General features: G+C 35.5%; 1 protein-coding gene and 1 non-coding gene across 3 annotated transcripts; one reads left to right on the forward strand and one right to left on the reverse strand.

The window, feature by feature from the left end:
- Positions 1 to 6,560: 6,560 nt before the first annotated feature.
- Positions 6,561 to 19,230, forward strand: LOC146164056 (transportin-1-like). 2 transcript variants are annotated; one of them, XM_083381658.1, is made up of 25 exons: positions 6,561 to 6,694; positions 7,232 to 7,307; positions 7,445 to 7,542; positions 7,762 to 7,920; positions 7,983 to 8,116; positions 8,358 to 8,439; positions 8,505 to 8,627; positions 8,699 to 8,820; positions 10,165 to 10,237; positions 10,417 to 10,521; positions 11,656 to 11,725; positions 11,931 to 12,083; positions 12,373 to 12,484; positions 12,598 to 12,723; positions 12,842 to 12,972; positions 13,057 to 13,184; positions 13,254 to 13,361; positions 13,498 to 13,656; positions 15,778 to 15,964; positions 16,384 to 16,479; positions 16,574 to 16,649; positions 16,958 to 17,057; positions 17,437 to 17,511; positions 17,699 to 17,844; positions 18,151 to 19,230. In XM_083381658.1, exons 1-24 carry the CDS (start codon positions 6,596 to 6,598, stop codon positions 17,804 to 17,806), a joined length of 2,700 nt encoding a protein of 899 aa, XP_083237784.1. In that variant the 5' UTR covers positions 6,561 to 6,595; the 3' UTR covers positions 17,807 to 17,844; positions 18,151 to 19,230. The 2 variants fall into 2 exon arrangements, with proteins under 2 accessions (XP_083237784.1, XP_083237786.1); XM_083381660.1 differs by having other exon boundaries at positions 10,177 to 10,237.
- On the reverse strand, positions 13,954 to 14,028 carry Trnaa-ggc (transfer RNA alanine (anticodon GGC)). The gene has a single exon. It is a non-coding gene; the product is annotated as a tRNA-Ala (tRNA).

Here is a 19,230-nt window from a genome sequence, read left to right on the forward strand (position 1 = left end):
ATCCTAGTGATCCTTGCGAGCGATCCTAGCGATCCTAGAAAAATCGCAAGCGATCCTAGCGATCCTAGCGAGCGTTCCTTGCAATCCTTGCGATCCTTGCAAGCGATCCTAGCGATCCTTGCGATCCTAGCGAGCGATCCTTGCGATCCTTGCGAGCGATCCTAGCGAGCGATCCTAGCGAGTGATCCTAGCGATCCTTGCGATCCTTGCGATCCTTGGGATCCTATCGAGCGATCCTTGCGAGCGATCCTAGCGATCCTAGCGATCCTTGCGATCCTTGCTATCCTTGCGATCCTTGCGATCCTTGCGATCCTTGCAATCCTTGCGATCCTTGCGAGCGATCCTAGCGATCCTTGCGATCCTTGCGAGCGATCCTAGCGAGCGATCTTTGCGATCCTTGCGAGCGATCCTAGCGATCCTAGCGAGCGATCCTTGCGATCCTTGCGAGCGATCCTAGCGATCCTTGCGATCCTTGCGAGCGATCCTAGCGAGCGATCCTTGCGATCCTTGCGAGCGATCCTAGCGAGCGATCCTTGCGAGCGATCCTTGCAATCCTTGCGATCCTTGCGATCCTTGCGAGCGATCCTATCGATCCTAGCGATCCTAGCGATCCTAGCGATCCTAGCGATCCTTGCGATCCTTGCGAGCCATCCTAGCGATTCTAGTGAGCGTTCCTTGCGATCCTGTATACTTTAGATGTACCGAATTTTACTGCGCAATTTGTCTGGTGTGGCTGCGCAATTGCGCAGTTGAGCACCTTAGGGGGAACACTGGTCGCGTCATAAGTAATAATTAGTGGATAATTTTGTGATGCGTCGTTATTTTAAAACTTACATTGAACGAATTGTGCAAACTAAAATATGCAAATCTTAAGGTGATGTTGCTCAATGTTAAAAATCAATAGAATTTAATTCCGAACAAATAACTGCCCCTTCTTTCTTTTGTTTTCACAGTTTCACGTTTTTACATCATTTATGACGGAAGGACATGTGCGAGACAAAGACACCACAACAAAACGCCTGTCGATCGTTGAATTATCGACAGAAGAAAACATCTTGTTGTTGAACGTGTTGCTACTTTGGATCCTAAAAATTGACGTATCAGATAAGATGCAAAAATCCATTGACAGTACCATTGATAATCGGTTTGCTGATCTCATAAAATTCGGTGAGACGGTTCTATAGAACCGGTGGGAACCGGCTGAATCCCACCACTGGGCCTACCTACAACGAACAAGTTTCCCGATTTTCGAGTCATGGAAATACACCACAGTTTCTTAATTGCTAGATGGGTCGCCGTCAGGGGCGGATATAGGAGGGGGCACGTGGCCATTCCCTCCCAAACTGGGTTTGCCAATTTTAACTACGTAAATGCAAAAAAGTGGCTGGATCGACGACGCTGTTGTTAAAGAGTATAGGTCGCTTACTTTAGGACCGCATTGTGCAGAAGAACTTGTGTTTTTACGATTGAAAAGGCACTGGAAGGGCTAAAAAGTCAAACTAACACATATTTGATGCGGGCAGGTGCTAAATAATTTGAAATGCATCAGACATTTCCATGCATTTCGAAACTGCTAAAACATTTGCGATAATTTTTTTATTTTGTTTTCCAGTCACAACTGATCAATGTGTAGCCTACTTTCTATAACTCTAATTCCTAATATCTATTCTATTCCTCGTTTATTAATGTTACATGTGAATCGTGACAATAAAGTTGTTATTTACAGCAACAGTAGGGGCTTCACATGCAGGGTCGAAAGTTAACTAACATTTATTTGATAAAGTGAGTTTAGCAGGCAGAACAGGTGTTAGAAGAAAGGTTTACATAGTCTATACGCCAGATAAAAAAAATCATAACCCCGCTTACAATATATGTTATTGATTCTCGCAGAGCGAAAAAACGCTTTATGTCGTTATACTTTAAAACTTTCTTTTTCTGTGGTGCAATCAAACGCACGACGCATTTTGTCTAAAACATATTTATCGAAATGGATTAAGAAATACTAAAAACGTAAGCCAAATTCGCGACATTTTTTTGCATTTACGTATAGTTAAAATAGGTAAACTACAGTTTGGGGGCAACCGGCAAGGCCACATGCCCCCACCTTGATCCGCCCCTGAACTCAATTTTGAGTCGCGACCCATTTAGCAATTGAAAAACTCTGGGGTAGTTTAATGATTCTAAAAAAGAGAAGCGTGTTTATTGAAGGAGGTACATAAGTCATAGCAAAAAGTCTGTCGCTAAACGCTTAGGATGCTAAGAAGTTCGGGTTGCCATTTGCGACTTGCACCCCTTTCCTACTTTCCGAATATTAGGGGAAAGCGGGACAGAACTGACCCAAGGAGCGAAACAGATCCCTAACTGATCTCGCTAACGAAAATTGCCAGCGTCAATATTTGTTTGCTCCAATTTGTGAAGTTGGCCTCTAATATTTTAACTTCCACAAGCAACAGTACCACAATTTTTTTTTATAAAGTTGATTATGCTAATAAAATACTAGGCTAGTGTTCAAATATGCAACAAAATCGACATTATTTTGAATATGAGTTTGTACGGCGCAACATAGCATACCGTACACATAACGTTCTGTACACGGCGCGTTTGGGCTGAAAAGATATCCTTAAAATTGAGAAAAAGTTAAAAGATTGCTCGAAATCCGGAAAAAGCTTCGCGTTTATATGGTATAATGTGCCTAAAAACATAGTTTGGGGGACATGGCCTAGGGCCCCCAACCTGGTTCAGCCCTTGAAAACGGTATATCCTATAGTAACTGTCGTTTTACATTCCTGTGTCTTCTACTCAAGCATAAAGTGACGCTTTTCGGCGGTCCCTTATAAGCGAATTGTCACCGTAAGCGAATTTTACTGTATGACGATAGTTATTAGTCATATTTTGGTTCTATCAATACCTATACAATACATGCCTGGACACGACTGCGATTCGTCAAAAATGCTTCTGCCGTGTTACGCTTCACTGAATTTACCACGCCTCGTTGAATTCTTAGCGCACTTGGTATGTTTTTACCACAGTTATTATTAGTCTTGTGCTTTAATATGGACAAAACCGAGAATTTTAATGACGAAGAAGGGTTGGATGAAGCCTTAGAGCAAATACTTATTGAAATAGAAATGGATATTTCTTCAAACCAAGCAGACGAAAAGTAGTCTATATGCGAAATCGTGTAAAAAATCCTTTTCTACATCACGAGGTCGTCAGTCTCATATCAATAGACTGCATGTTGTTTCGGGATGCGACGCCATAACTATTGATAAATTAATGTCTCTTTGGAAGGTACCCAATATGGCTGTTAAGCACAAATTATACTGGTATCGGATCGGCACCGATACCAACCGGCGAGTACCGACACCATCACATCAGGTATAGGCTACGATCCTATATTATCGGACATACCAACTCTCAAATAATCCTGTAAGTGCTTAATATTTAAATAACAGTTAACTCAAATTACGGAATAATTATGCATATACCAATTTTATCTGTTCTGGGGTACCGGTAAACAAAATAAAAATGTTTGAACATATTATCTAAATACTATATTTTACAAAAGTTCTGTATAACACACCTAACAGCCAACGTTACTGATTGAAGAGGTTTGCAGTGATCAAACGCTTGACTTGATTTTGTTACAACATGTAAAGCTGTCATATTGCTCTCTTCTCCATCTGCTAACACAAAAACTCCTCCACAAATTGGTAGGTTCGAAATAAAATTTAAAAGATCTCTTACAGGTTTGGACCTAACGTTATACTCAAAAATTTCTTTAGATAGGCCAGACCATCCAAAGTGGTGCATATCCAATTAAAAATTTTCATTAACAAATATTTTATATTTTTCTTGATCGAATTGAGAGACGTGGGAAATCCAAATTTGTGAGAAATCTTTTGCATGTATTTTCCATGTATCACTTATTAAAACAAGACATTTGGCTTGTTTTAGAAATGAACTAAAAGTTTTAAAGACAATAGAATTTTCTGGATTCCGTAGAGTGGGTGGTCTGCGAGCTACCTTTGTACTGGCTGCTAACTTCACTGGCATGTTTAATGTTGGAATTGATCAAAATTTTAACGTGTCTCGTTTCTGCCCTGTAGATAAATAACAATTTAGGTTTTTTAAGTAAATTAATATAATGATATAATGTTTCTAAAATGCAACAAACTTTTCTAATATTCTATGTAAAATTCCTTCCATGTATATGTACATTACTAAATCTACCACAGCATAGGTCCAATCCAGAAATACTATACACGTGTAGAAATAGTTAAGAAAGTTTTTAAACTAACCATGAATAAACTGTTCTGCTTTAAAATGACGACCACATATCTTTACTACATCTCGTTTATATAAATCCCCAATTGCTTTGTCAGCCCTGAGGCCAAGAATATTTTTTTCCAAATCATTTGCCCACTTGAGTTTTTCGCCTGAACAGAATATTTTTGCTGGCACATGGTAAAGTTGGTCGGGATATTTACCATCACAATCAGGAATGCAGCAATCTTTACTCATTTTCAACTAGTCTATAAAAAATAGGAACAAAAGTTAATTTGACCAGGGTAGTAAAATCTTGCTCAAGGTTTACAAATATTGAAACCAGTAAATAATAGTCATTGAAGGTAAGTAGGTCGGGGTCTACATGTACACATGTAAGGTCTACATGTACACATGAAGTAGGTCTACATGTACACATGTAAGAAGAAGTTTGTTCTTCGCCGATGACCAGTCTGTACTTCAAAGCACTTTACGCAAAAATCACCGAGATCTCGTGTGCACACAACTTGCCTAAACAAATTTTGGGCGTGCGTTTGCCACACCATGCAGACTGGGCCAACGAAATCTCGTAACTGTTGTATTACTTTGCCCACAATCCAAATAAAAAGTAACTATAATGTAATTTTTTCGTTCGTGTCGAAACAATGTAAATAGTTTGGTCTTCAACTAACTTTATAAACTGAAATCCTAATGAACATATTACAAAATCTAATGAATCTCGCAAACTACAACCAACGTAAATTGTTTCTTTTGGTAAATTCAGTCAAGCGTGAGACGGCAGACTCAAATATACAACAAATAATACAGCTACAATGGGCGGGGGAATTCCCGTGTCCATGCCTGTGATATAAGCCTTGGTTCTATTGCGAATTTGTTATATTTCGCCGTCGATGTTTTTCTAATATCGGTCGTTTGACTATATATTTAAACGCTACAGTTGTTTGTCGATCAGTTAGGTTTTTATCACGATCACAGTAGGTCCGGCTATACATAGACGCCAAAGACGCGTTTATTTCGGCAAATAATTGTTTGAACAATGTCGCCTATTTTGAGGGTATTTTTCAGTGGTTATTTAAAAATTTGCCATATAGGCGTTTTATCCCAGTGTGTTTGTGAAGAAAAAACCTGAGATCCTATTAGTTCTATTCACCTTAAAATCGACTTATTCCAACTTTAACCTACAATAAATCTGTTTTTTTGTGCATATTACACATTTTAACTTGAATATGGTTTATATTTTCCGATGTAGTTTCCTATAAATTTTTAGGAAAAAAATCTTAGCTGATGCGGCAAACATGCAAACGCCTTTAACTGTTGACGTATTTATGTACAATTTATACTGAATATCGGGCGCTTGCCTTGAGCAAAATGTGGCGCGGCAACATTAGTTTGCGAACCACTCGTGGTAGGGCAAAAATAATACTCGGTGTTTTAGAAACTTTAGATTTTTGAAATACAGAAGAATAAAATTATTATTGAATTCAATAAAGAAAAAAATTACATATACTGATGTTCCCGTTTCTGATATAATTTTAAAGAGGAAGTAATACAACACGATCCTATCAATGTGTTGATAAGAGCTTGATCTTAATGTAAATTTGCAGTCCACAACTAACTGTGCCGAATCATATTCAATTTGTTTCATCCATTTATTTATTTATTGAAATGTTGAAATAACTAAATGATAAGATAGAACAAGAATGGAGGATAAGTTGGCGCTCTTTCACTATTGTACGTGAAAAGTTATGCAAAAAAAAAAAAATAATAATAATACCGCATACCACAAAGCATATTGGGCGCTGGTCTAGAATCCTACCACAGTTATGAAATCAAGGCACAGAATTTGAGTTAGGGTGCGAGTTAGCGTTTGGGTGTGGGTGGGTGAAGTATTATAATATTCTTTATTTAATACTATTACTTGACCCACCCTAACCCAAACGCTAACCCGCGCCCTAACCCAAATAATGTTTGTTGTGGTAGGATTCTAGACCAGCGCCGCATATTGTTTGGGTTAGGGTGCTGGTTAGCGTTTGGGTGAGGGTGGGTCAAGTAATATTATGTTTATTATTAATAATAACTTGACCCACCCCAACCAAACGCTAACCCTAACCCAAACAATATGTGTTGTGGTATGCGGCATTTGAAGAAAAAATTTTTTTTATTAATTAGGTACAATAGTGAAAGAGCGCCGATAAGTTATTTACCAATTAAAAGTATTTTGTACTAAACCAAAACCATTTTATATCATTACAAATCTCATACAATTAATCAATAGTAGGTTAAAAGAAAGAAAATAAAGTAGAAAAATATGTCATGGCAACCTGACTCATCAGGTCTTGAACAGATTATACAACTTCTCAAAGAATCACAATCTCCAGATAATGAGATTCAGCGCCAAGTTCAAGAGGTATGAAAAATATCTGTTTTAAGATTTGCAGGGTATGCTCCTTCGTAAGATTTCTTATGACTGGCCAGTCGGCCCCGAAACTTGACTTTACGCACCTATACAAGTTAAAATTTGCTGTGTATCTTAACAAACCAATTTGCTGGATTCAATATTTATATAATGCAAATAAAGTATGTATAAAATCATGTGAAATGTGCAAGCAAAAATGACTCACATCTCGGATGACAAAGTTAGGCCTATTTTACCCTCTGTCGCGGTTGTACAGCTTTGTGCACGTCATGCAAAATCCTTAAGAAATAAATTCACATGCAACATATCCAGTTCATTGCAAAACTTTAGTTGAGCTTACTGTAATAATATTGTACTAGTGAGTTGCAAACTAATTCTCTAGTTGTGTTCAAACTTAGGGACCCGACTCATTCTTCTATACATGGAAAATGGACTGTATAAAGTACTCAAAATTTCGAAGTTTGAGATTGAGTTGCCAGGCAAATGGCCTCTATCTATATTGAATAACAATAAATATTTAATTTGTAGAAATTGGAACAATTGAATCAGTACCCAGATTTCAACAATTACTTGATTTTTGTTTTAACAAAACTGACAACAGAAGGTTTGTGAATTGTTATTATACTTTGCATGTATATTTGCAATGTTGTTAACTATTAAAGAAATCAGTCTATGTTTACCTGTATGTTACTTTCTGGCAGGAAAGTTTAACTTAAAACTAATAATTGTTTATTTTAACAGATGAACCAACCAGGTCTCTAGCTGGTTTAATTCTTAAAAACAATGTCAAGGCTCACTACCATAAATTTCCACCTGCAGTTGGAGATTTCATTAAGCAGGTTGGTGCATAAAATATAACAATCAACGTTATGCACATAACATCGGTACCTTTTCTTAGTGTTATGGTTTTTACGGAGACCTTTGGTATAGGTTTATTTAATAGCCCCAAAATATGATCAATATGCAAAACAACTAACTTATCAAAAAATAGAGAAGCATTTTTTATAATACAATACTGTTTTGATGGAATCATAACTTTTTATGTTACTTAAAACCAGGAATGTTTAAAAGCGGTTGGAGATCCTTCACCCCTAATCCGGGCAACAGTCGGAATTTTGATTACAACTATTGCTGCTAAAGGAGAACTTATGAACTGGCAGGATTTACTCTCTATTTTATGTCAGTTGCTTGATTCAGACAATTACAACACTTGTGAGGTAAATATTAAAGAAGACACAATGAATTATGGCTGTATACTTAATTGTATTTGTTTTTTCAGGGTGCATTTAGTGCACTGCAAAAAGTTTGTGAAGATTGTGCCGAGCAATTGGAATCTGACCAGTTGCAACAATCACTACAAATTATGATTCCAAAGTTTTTACAATTTTTTAAACATTCCAGCCCTAAAATAAGGTAAGAACCAGACATGTCATTGAAACGGCATATGAAAGATATAAATATATATATATATATATAAAAGTTCTGTAATACAACAAAATATTTATAAATATTTTGTTGTATTACAGAACTTTTTATACGCATACACAACGCCAAATAAAAGTAGTTTTTGTGCTATTTATTCCCTGGAAGATTTATTATTTTTGTTAGATATTCCATAGGATGTAAAAACTTTATTTTCCTGTTTTGGTTGCAGGTCACATGCAGTGTCATGTGTTAATCAGTTTATCATAAGTCGCACAGAAGCGTTAATGGCTCATATTGATGATTTTATTCAGGTGATTATATTTCATTATTTTATTTCATACAAACCGACATAATATTTAATGCAAAACTTTTTAAGGGTTTGTTTTCCTTGGCCAATGATGATAATGTGGAAGTAAGAAAGAATGTGTGTCGGGCTCTTGTCATGCTTCAAGAAGTTCGGATGGACAAACTCAGGCCCCAAATGGGTAACATTGTTGAGGTACCAAAAATGCAGAGTCCTGTTGTTTTAAAGCTAACATAACATAAAAACCTCACTGGTCTATTTCATAGTATATGTTGATGCGTACCCAAGATGAAGATGAAACTGTTGCATTGGAAGCTTGTGAATTTTGGCTGACACTAGCGGAGCAAACTCAAGACTGCAGGGATGTTCTTCCACCGTTTTTGCCCAGGTATAGTATACCTTTTGAGGGTTTGACTGCAGGCAGATTGTTGATTCTAATACAGGGTGTCCATAAAGTCTCTTTACAATTTAAAAAAATTATTCAAAAGTGAAATGATGAAATATCGCAATGAGGTTTGTTTTATGTTAATCAGTATTTCATAAAGTTTTTATTGACACTAAAATTTATTGTTTCAGACAAAATTTCTAAATTAACTGTTTAGATGTGCTACGTGCAACTAATGGTGCCCATATAGAAGTGTATTAAATAAAGTAATAATATTTTTTATTAAATGTTGATTAAATGTTTAGAAGTGTATTTAATGTTAGTTTGTACTAAAACTACTTTGAAAATCCCAATGTTTTACTTTGAATTTATTTTATGTGTAGCCCAAGTTATGTGTTTAGTAAGTGTCACAGTAAATATCCTAAATGTTTTTTAGCTGTGATAATCTCTGTGGGACTTTTTTTTTGTTGAAATAACTTTTGCAAATTTGTACCATAAAGCAGGGTTTTTTCTAAGCAAAAATTTGCACTCACCAGACGGGTGAGCGGATCATTCAGCACTCGCCCGGACGAAATAACACTTGCCAAATTTGTTGGCAAGACACATTTCGCTTAACACTTTAGTTACTGGTTGAACACAAATAATGACAAAATAAATTTTTAGTTAAACCATTCTTTCTCAAAGTTAACCATATGCACCAGAGGTTCTGTGCTGTCCGACGCCCTATAGTGGGTCGTTTCAATTTTCCAAGGGCGTCCGCAATAGTTTCGATTCATATCTTAACATAATTGCGATATTAAATATTCACGGACAGTAATTTTTTTAAGCTTTGACTTGGTTGACCGCTATGAACTTGATGAGATCGCAACAACATACTTTTGTATACTAATTGCTAATTCTCAGCAGTAGTTACGCAATTAGGTGATATTTTAAAATACCGTAGTGTTCAGTGGGCCGTTTCGGTCTTTCAAAACATAACACTGCTTACAAATATTACTATAAGACCTTTTCATTCAAACTTAATGTTACAACGAGTTTTCAAAACGGGACAAAGAGTCTTTATTGTGAGTTTGAACGTGACTTTGATTAACCTTATTATTTATGTAGTGTTGAATGTATTTGCGCCTTAGTATTTAAGGAAATAACTGGTGCTAAGTGATGTTTCGCTTAGCAGTGGTGCTTAACACAAGTTGTCCTACACCAACTAATTAAATTTCCCGCCAAAACCACTTGCCAGTTTGGCGAAAACGAGTTGCACTCGCATTCGCGAGCGGGCGGGCGGGCGAGTTCTTAATCCCAACCCTGTAAAGTTTAAACTGCTGTAAACAATATTGTTATTGCCTGAAGTTTCTTTTTAAGGTTAATACCTGTGCTGATCAATGGAATGAAGTACTCTGAGTTGGATGTGATGTTACTCAAGGTGTGTACTGTATGCTAGCTGCTGTATTAGCATAATATTGTTGGGTTAGGTTTTGAATCCACAAAAAACTATAGTTGCTTTAGACTCCCAGGCCCTTCTATCAGTAACCAAAAAAATAAAAAATAATTATAAACAAAAACCTTTTTTAATAGCAATACGGTATACTTTTTTTCCAACAGGGTGACATTGAAGAGGATGAAATGATTCCTGATAAGGATGAGGACATTAAACCCCGCTTCCATAAATCCAAAATGCACAGCATGCAAAATGATCCACAGCAACAGGTACAATTGTTGTTCAGTATATTAGCACCTGGTTGCCATATACTATATGTTATTATATTGGGTAAATTCTTCACAGTATAGTTGTTTGTATCAAATGACTATTTATTCAAGTAATACCTCTAGTAATTAAATATTTTTTTTAGTTTGAAATGCAATTTCATATAATTTTGTGAATAAATTTCTAGGGTTTTAAAAACAGTTAACATTATATTATTTAATCTTTTTAGTCAAACTTTGATAGTACATTATTAAACAGTATTTTTGCAACACTTTATTTACTTAAAAGTTGTCACAGATTCTGCCAGGAAAGGGAAATATTGAAGACTTATCAGGAGGTGACAATGTGTGCCAGGCAGCTATCAATGGAAACGTTTTCCAACGAGGCAGAGTAAATTTGGCAGCAGGAGTGAGTTATTTAGAAGCCAAGGTTTAGGAGAGCACAGTGCTCTTTAATTAGGGTTCTACAGAATGTGTTTCATAGGAAAACAATGTACGAACATTAAGCTGAATTCACAGATCTGTTTACCAATAACTTGTTAAAGTTATTGCCACAATTATTTTATTTATATTTTGGTGTGGCTTTAATCAGTATCTGTCTGAAACAACAATATTGAATTAGCAAATAAAATGTTGAAACCCATGCTTAGAAATCTATTGCTTTTTATTTTTTTGCTCCATATTGCTACACTACTAAATTATTGTGCCGTTTTTAACTCTGAATTGCTATTTACCACTCTACCTTCTGCATTCAGTGGTGTTTGTGGCAGAATATAATATCTCAACTTAACACTTTATTCACTTGATATTGGAATAAATATAAAGAATTGGATGTACCTAATTATAAATTACTATGGTCCTTTATAACTCTCATAAAATAATTTACAGTTTACAGTCATACAAAATGTAATATTATATAATGTATATACATTATGTCCTTCGCTTCAACTGAGAATTCTGTGATGCCCGTTACTAGAAAGGGGTTTTCAATGAACAGCAGCAATAGTTTCCCAAGAAAAACTCGTAAAATCGCATTGCTAAGTAAATACTCAGACAGATAAGGTCCGGATTCGGACAACAGACTAAGGCCAGTAGCACTTTACAAGGAAAATGATTGCCAATTTTCTTGTAATGCAGGATGGCGGAGAAGATGAGGATGATGATGACGGTTTGGATGATGATGATTCACTTTCTGACTGGAATCTTAGTGAGTTTTTTAACTTTATCAAACTGCTACAGATACTAATTTTAATTTTAATTCCCATAAGTGACAATATATTAATGTGAAAAATCTGTTTTCTAACAGCTGTTTTGTTATGTGGGTGATTTGGACTTTGTACAGGTTAAAATAGAAATGTTTTGTAAGTTTGGCAATTACAAAAGGCTAGAAAAATACAACCTTATAATCACAGGGAAGTGCTCTGCAGCAGGCCTAGATGTTTTGGCTAACGTGTTTCGTGAAGAAATTCTTCCATTTGTGCTGGAAAAACTAAATGAGCTTCTCTTTCATCAAGAATGGGTTCTCCGCGAGTCAGGAATTTTAGTGTTGGGTGCAATTGCAGAAGGTGTGAATGTGTTTATGCAAACAAATTTCCTCTTACTAAACAATGAATTAAACACAAGCAAAATTTACCTGTTAAATCTTTATTAGTTTTACATTATGAATTTTTTAAGTCAGAAAATAATGCAACAGCTTGGGTTGATTTAAAAATAGCAATAAGTAAATTAACTTTTAAATAACTGAGCTAGCTCAATTGCTAGCATTGATGTGTAGAATATATAAAGTTTTATTGAACATATTTACGCAATGTTACTTTATTATGTATTATATTTGTTGAAAACTTTTATTTTAAGGTTGTATGAATGGTATGCTCCCCCATCTTCCTAAACTTATCCCTTTTTTGACTGAGACTTTGAATGACAAAAAGGCCCTTGTAAGGTCCATCACATGCTGGACATTGTCAAGGTTAGAATTGAGTGGTTTTAATTTGTGTTAATACTGATTGATGTTCAGAAAGCAATGTTGATTACTCCACATGGAAATTACAACTTTCAAACCCATTTTTATTTTATTTTTAGGTATGCCCATTGGATTGTGACCAACTCACAACAAAATGGCCATGACATGTACTTAAAGCCTTTGATGAATGAATTGTTGAAGCGGATTTTGGATTCAAACAAAAGGGTTCAGGAGGCAGCATGCAGGTCAGTTAATGTGGTTCTTTTCTGTTTTTTTATCTATTCATTGTTCAATCAATTATTTACTGTGGTGCATTGTGTTTGAGCACCTACTATTAAATAAGCTGTTGACTATTATTTGTAGTGCATTTGCGACTTTGGAAGAGGAAGCCTGCACAGAGTTGGTTCCATATCTGCATTTTATCCTTCAGACTCTGGTTTATGCCTTCAACAAATACCAGCATAAAAATCTGCTAATTCTTTATGACGCAATAGGTGGGTTGCCTCACCTACGTTTTGGTTTAAACAGAGTTTGATTACTAATGATCCTGAATAATATGCCAATGTTTGTATTTAAAGGCACTCTGGCAGACTCTGTTGGTAATCATATGAACAAACCAGATTATATTCAAATGCTAATGCCACCCCTAATTGAAAAATGGAACAGCCTTCGTGATGAGGACAAAGACTTGTTTCCTTTACTGGAAGTATGTCAATTTACACACCTAAATTAACTAAATATTTTGTATTGATCTATTTATTCCATGTAAATTTAGTGCCTATCATCTGTTGCAACCGCACTGCAAACTGGTTTTCTTCCTTACTGTGAACCTGTGTTTCATCGATGTGTGAGTCTTGTTCGCAACACGCTCACTCAAAGTATTGTAAGTTATTCATTTTGTTAAAAACAATAAATACACTCACTTGCAAGAAAAATGGTACTTAATTGCCCAGAAATGTGAACATTTAAACAATTTAATCTGCTATTTTACAAGCTAAACTTTAATTTAAAATTTTCAGTCATTTATGCAAAACCAAGATCAGTTTGAACCCCCGGACAAAGACTTCATGATTGTTGCCCTTGACTTATTAAGCGGATTAGCTGAGGGACTTGGCAGTGGGATTGAACAACTTGTTGGCTCAAGTAATGTTTTGGAATTGATGTACAGATGCATGCAGGTCAGAAAGCAGTGTTGGCTCACTTTACAACAGTATTGTTTTAAGTAGTTTATTTGTGTTTCTATTTCTTTATTACAGTTCTCCCTTAAATAACCTAGTCCAGTATTGTTAACCCTTTGTGACAAAAATATAGATATTGTTTTGCTTGATACACATTTTAATAAAATATTCATATGTACAATATGTACTGAATTTCAAAAATTTAAAACTAGGTATAAAATAGTACACCGAAAGCCATCGCAGAATCACCGAATCTGTTGATCTATGATGCAAGCAGAGCAGACTAGAAAAACAACTAGCCTGCAGTGAGGTTCGAACTCACGACCTCCGGTCAAGCCGGGACCGTCGCTCTACCAACTGAGCTATGCAGGCTCAGAAGGGAACGAGTCGAGAAACAACCATGCGCCAATGCTTGCTCAATCTGTCTGCGATGGGTTTCGGTGTACTAATTATACGTAAGCCGTAGTCGTTGGTCAAAAAGCAGCTTCGAAGGGCTAGATCTCAGTTATTAACACACATATGTGTGAATGTTTCATTGAATAGGATAAAATATTTATGTTTTATATCAGGGGTCGGCAACCTATGTAATTGCGAAAAATGTTTGAGCTTCGCACGAATGTTTATTGTATGCCGGTTAGTTTACGTTTGATGCTGTCTTTTCAACTAGATCAGCGATTCTTTACCGTTGCGCCGTGGAAGGCTGCCAAGTGCGTCGCGCAAAATATTGGATATATATATATTTTTTACCATTTTTTTGGCAATGTAATAAATACTTGCAAAAAATTTAAAGGAAATACCGGTACACCAAAAAATAAAACCACGCTCGCTTCGATCGCCAGGTGCACCTTGACTTGAAACAGTCAACAAACACTGAGCCAGATTAACTTTAAATGTTTTCACGTTCCCTCAAAGTAATTTTATTACACGTTTCATTCGCTTTGCGTTATGACTTTAATGCCTCTGTAAATGTAATTAAACGCGTTTTAAAGTGCAAAAAATATGCGAGGCCTGTCTGATTCACAGTTGTTCTAAAGATTTTCATAACACAATTCTTAGTTATCAATTTGTGCGGCCCGCAGAGACCTTTTTAAGTTTGGTTTTGGCCCGCGACTAGAAAAAGGTTGCCTACCCCTGTTTTATATCCACCTATTTTATTTCGGGTATTTTTGATCTTTTTTTTGTTAAATTAAAGCTAACACAACAGTTGTGTATTTTTACGGGGCATGTGCTATAGATATATATTAAATAGTATGCAGAAGCATTCGCATTATACATAGAAGGCCAAAGTTGCAGGGGCGGATAAAGAATTCTAGTTTGTGGGATGTTATTGCGTCATAATGTGTCATCATTATTCAAGTAGTCTTACATAACAGGATGTTCTCATAAAAACTGGTGGGCAGTTTTGCAGCTTTGACTAGGTTAAATATTTGAACTGCTTAAAATATTGTTTCTATTTGTTTTCAGTGGGCAAAACACTTACCTTAAAAGTATGCAGGGAGCATGGGCGCATTAATGCATGAGCATTGCTATTTCATTATTTCCACACCTGAATGGCTTAACAAAAATCTCATAAAAAGTTTTGATTTTATTGTGTTTTGAAAGTTGAATAATTGCACCATGGCCATATTGCTAAATTATATAGAAAAGTACATTACATATTGCTAAACTATATAGAAAAGTGCATTACATAAATAATTTGACAAAAGATGCATTTTGCAAAAAGTCCTGAGTGCATAAAGTGCTACGCTGTAAGAAAAGAAAAGGTAAATATTACACTTAGCCTTCGTGCTGAAAACATGGCAATGCCATAATACTTAAAATTTACATTTAATTGGTAAGGACAAAAACTTAGGTTTGGTTGCCACTCACAGCATTGAATTAAAAAGGAAGCAAATTACACAAAATGTGTCTGACCTCACGATACTTTTTGTCCGCAATGTGGGTTATCGGTATCTGTATAAAAAGTTAAATGTCGGACATACCTAACTGCCAGCAATGCGTTACTGTTCTTACATGGCGCCGTAATCTTGCTGCAAAAGTTGATAGGATCCAATATTCTACTTTAAACATACCTAGTCAATATATTGAGCTAACTTTATTGCTTTTAAATTTTATATGAAGGATACTATGGCTGAAGTTCGTCAGAGTTCATTTGCTTTGCTGGGAGATTTAACCAAGGCATGTTTCCAGCACGTCAAGCCTTGTATTGCAGAGTTTATGCCTGTACTTGCACAAAATCTTAATCCTGAACTCATTTCTGTGTGCAACAATGCAACTTGGGCAATTGGGGAAGTTTCCATCCAACTTGGTAGGTTTCTTAGAATATGTTTTTAAGTAAAATAATCAAAATTCAGTGATAACATAAATTTTACACCGACCAGTCAGTAGTTGAAAACCAATTAAATAGTGTTTATAATAAACTTTTGAACTACTTTTTAGGTGCGAAGTCTTGTCGTTACCTAAAAACCACATAGCCTAAGGCAGTATTGGCAATTATGTAATTCAGAATTTCGCCATCATAATGGCCAAACCTGTAAAACATTATCATGTTGCAATGACTTACAGAAACTCTTGGTATATGAGAAATAAGTAATTTTATTTCAGTTCTATTAGTTGTTTTTTAAGAGTTATGTCTGGCCTCTTTTTGCTACTAACAATGTGACATGACTTTGTCACAAGTAATAAGAATAATGTATATGTTTATTATTTGGTTGTTTTTATGATTAGGTGCTGACATGCAGCCTTTTGTCTCAATGATGGTTACTCCTTTGGTACATATCATAAACCAACAAGGAACCCCAAAAACTTTGTTAGAAAACACAGGTTGGTGTGACCATTTAAAGCATTAGCCATTAGAATGTTTACTTGTGAAATATGCCATTCATAAATGTTTCAAATTCTTTTTTTTTCGTTTCAGCCATCACTATTGGCCGACTTGGTTATGTATGTCCGAGTGATGTGGCTCCGATAATGCCCCAGTTTACTCGGCCGTGGTAAGTGAATGCTGTCATTTGAATGTGTAGGCTAAAATCATTTAGTTCTGAAGTTCCAATAAATGGCCATCTATGGAAGTGTTGATGAGGAGTCAGTGTGTTTACCTGAAGACGGAGTAGCAAATTCAGGACCTATAAGGTCGCCCATTAAAAATCGTAAAATATGATAGCAAAAGTGGAACATTTTTCCCACGTTTTATTGCTGGATTTATGTGACAGGTCTATCAGTGGATTGCTGATGTACCATATTTTAGTTAACATCCTGTATGGTAAAAAATATAGTAGTGTTGAATATTTATCATTGGTAGGTGCACCTCTCTTCGAAATATTCGTGACAATGAAGAGAAAGATTCAGCCTTTCGGGGAATGTGCGCCATGATTGGTGTCAACCCAGGTGGCATAGTACAGGTGAATATTATTAATAAAAGTTGAATCCTATTTTTCATTGCTAATTGTCGCTAAAACATATTATGTGCCAGCTAAATGATATAGCACTATGTTAAATAGCCTATTGACAAGTTTTCATTAGAACACAGAAAGATTCTAATATTTTAAACATTATTTTAGATTTTACGTGAAAATAAATACCCAAAGATAGTAGTACAATCTTTACATGATAATGATAACCTTAAAAAGCGGAAATATTAATTTGTACTAAATATTTAAATATTTTATGTTCTTGTTACACCATTATGTATGTTACGGTGGTGCATATCAGTTTAAGAACACGAACAGGTGCTGCTTCAATGAAAAAAACTCGAGCTTACAAACTGTTTAAACTCTTTAGGACTTTATTTTCTTTTGTGATGCTGTCGCATCCTGGGTCCACCCAAAACCAGATTTAAAGGAGATGTTTTACAAGGTAACTTTTTGTTCTGTGCAGAAAAAAAATACACTTGCTTAGATAGATTTAAAATAAAACTTACCAGCCCTTAAATACAAAATTGTATGTAAGTAACGCTACGCACAACTCACAAACATTGTTGTTGGTTCATAATTAAACCACAAAGAGATAGATACCTTTTTACATAATCAAAGTTCTATTTCAGATCCTGCATGGGTTTAAAGACCAAGTAGGAGAGGAAGCATGGTCGCGGTTCTGCGAGCAGTTTCCTGCCCCGCTTAAGGAACGCCTTAGTACGAACTATGGGGTATAACGTTCCATGCCTATGAGGGCTAAACAGGGTCACATAGGGTAAGAAACTATTTTTATCAGCTAAACTTTATTTTAATGCAACCTCTCTAATGTTTCTTTGTTCAATACAATTGAGGTCCAGCATTGACATTTATGGATTCATAGGTTTACTTAATCTTTAACCCCAGAAATATAATACAAGGTGTTTAAAAATGTCATATATAACATACAGTTACGCCGTATCTGCAATGCTGGGAAATCAAATAATTTATCAGGGTTTATAATTTTCAACGAAAGACAGTAACGTTTGTAGTTTTATGGCGCATTGTAATATGAAATTTACCATTTGTTTTATTTCTTACTCAGGTATCTTCTTCCAGCTCGACGACTGTGCTCTAATTCAGTCTGCAATAACAATAGGGGGCTGATCAAACAAGCTACTTCCTCGAGCTGAAATTACTGATAGGGCTAGGCTAGGGACTAGGGACCACCTTCAGGGGAAACACCCGCTGGAAGCGGTGTGGGAAACTAGGATAGGGCCAGGCATGTACACATACTAACAGTGCTGCCTTACACAGATAGGGGTCTGCTGATATGCATATAAGTTTTCTTGATGTAAATACTTTCTTAGTTTGTTACTCTTTTTTAGGTAAGTTTACATAAAGTGTAACCATTTTTCTAGGCATGTTGTGTAACGAATTTACATTTATTATATATATACATAAAGCTTCTTTCTGCTTTTGTCAAGTAACTTAATACTGCTTTGTTTTTAACAACTCGCTTCAGTGAAATACGTATGTATAGTTGTACACAATAAGCATACATATTTGCAAAGTTAAAATTGTGTCGGCTTTTGCTCATATGTAAGACATAGGTGTTCCAAAAATCTTGGTTCTGTAATTTGTCCAACAAAGATTTTCAGAAAAGTAAAACCGTTGCATAGTCTTATAGTTACTGTATGTCATTGTTAAAAATATAATATGCAGTGTTTAAAGCCATCATAATTTTAGGCAATTGCGTAACCCAAACTGCAAGGTACCCAAATCATGATCAATCTATTACGATTTTCACAAAACAGTAATGTATTTATCACATTGGCGGCCAAGTCATATATAAAGTTAAACTGTCATTTAACCTTCTTTTTCATAGTATTCTTATCATGATTTTATTAAATTAAACCATTATCTATCCAATACTAAACTGCCAGCTTGTAGTAATGTGTTAAAATCCAGAATTACATTTGGGATGTTTTGCTTGCCGTTTAACATTTAAATTTTGAATTTTTTTTTGTGAAATAATCAACTAATCGCCAGAACGTTTGAAGCCAATTTTACGCTTTTAACAATTTCTGTTTGGCCAATCTAATTTCTGCGTTTCCTTCTTTTCTTTTTCTGTTTCATTTCTCCTGGCAGCATTAATATAATACATTGTAAAGAAATCTTTTGA

This window comes from Ascidiella aspersa, chromosome 2, assembly GCF_963924565.1.
Source record: "Ascidiella aspersa chromosome 2, kaAscAspe10.2, whole genome shotgun sequence".
NCBI lineage: Eukaryota > Metazoa > Chordata > Ascidiacea > Phlebobranchia > Ascidiidae > Ascidiella > Ascidiella aspersa.

Excerpts from the sequence above, each read along its gene's own strand:
- LOC146164056 (XM_083381658.1), top strand. The coding sequence starts at position 6,596 with ATGTCATGGCAACCTGACTCATCAGGTCTTGAACAGATTATACAACTT. Across the intron at positions 12,084-12,372 it reads GTTGGGTGCAATTGCAGAAG|GTTGTATGAATGGTATGCTC; the intron begins GTGTGAATGTGT and ends TTTTATTTTAAG. Across the intron at positions 17,058-17,436 it reads ACCCAGGTGGCATAGTACAG|GACTTTATTTTCTTTTGTGA; the intron begins GTGAATATTATT and ends TAAACTCTTTAG.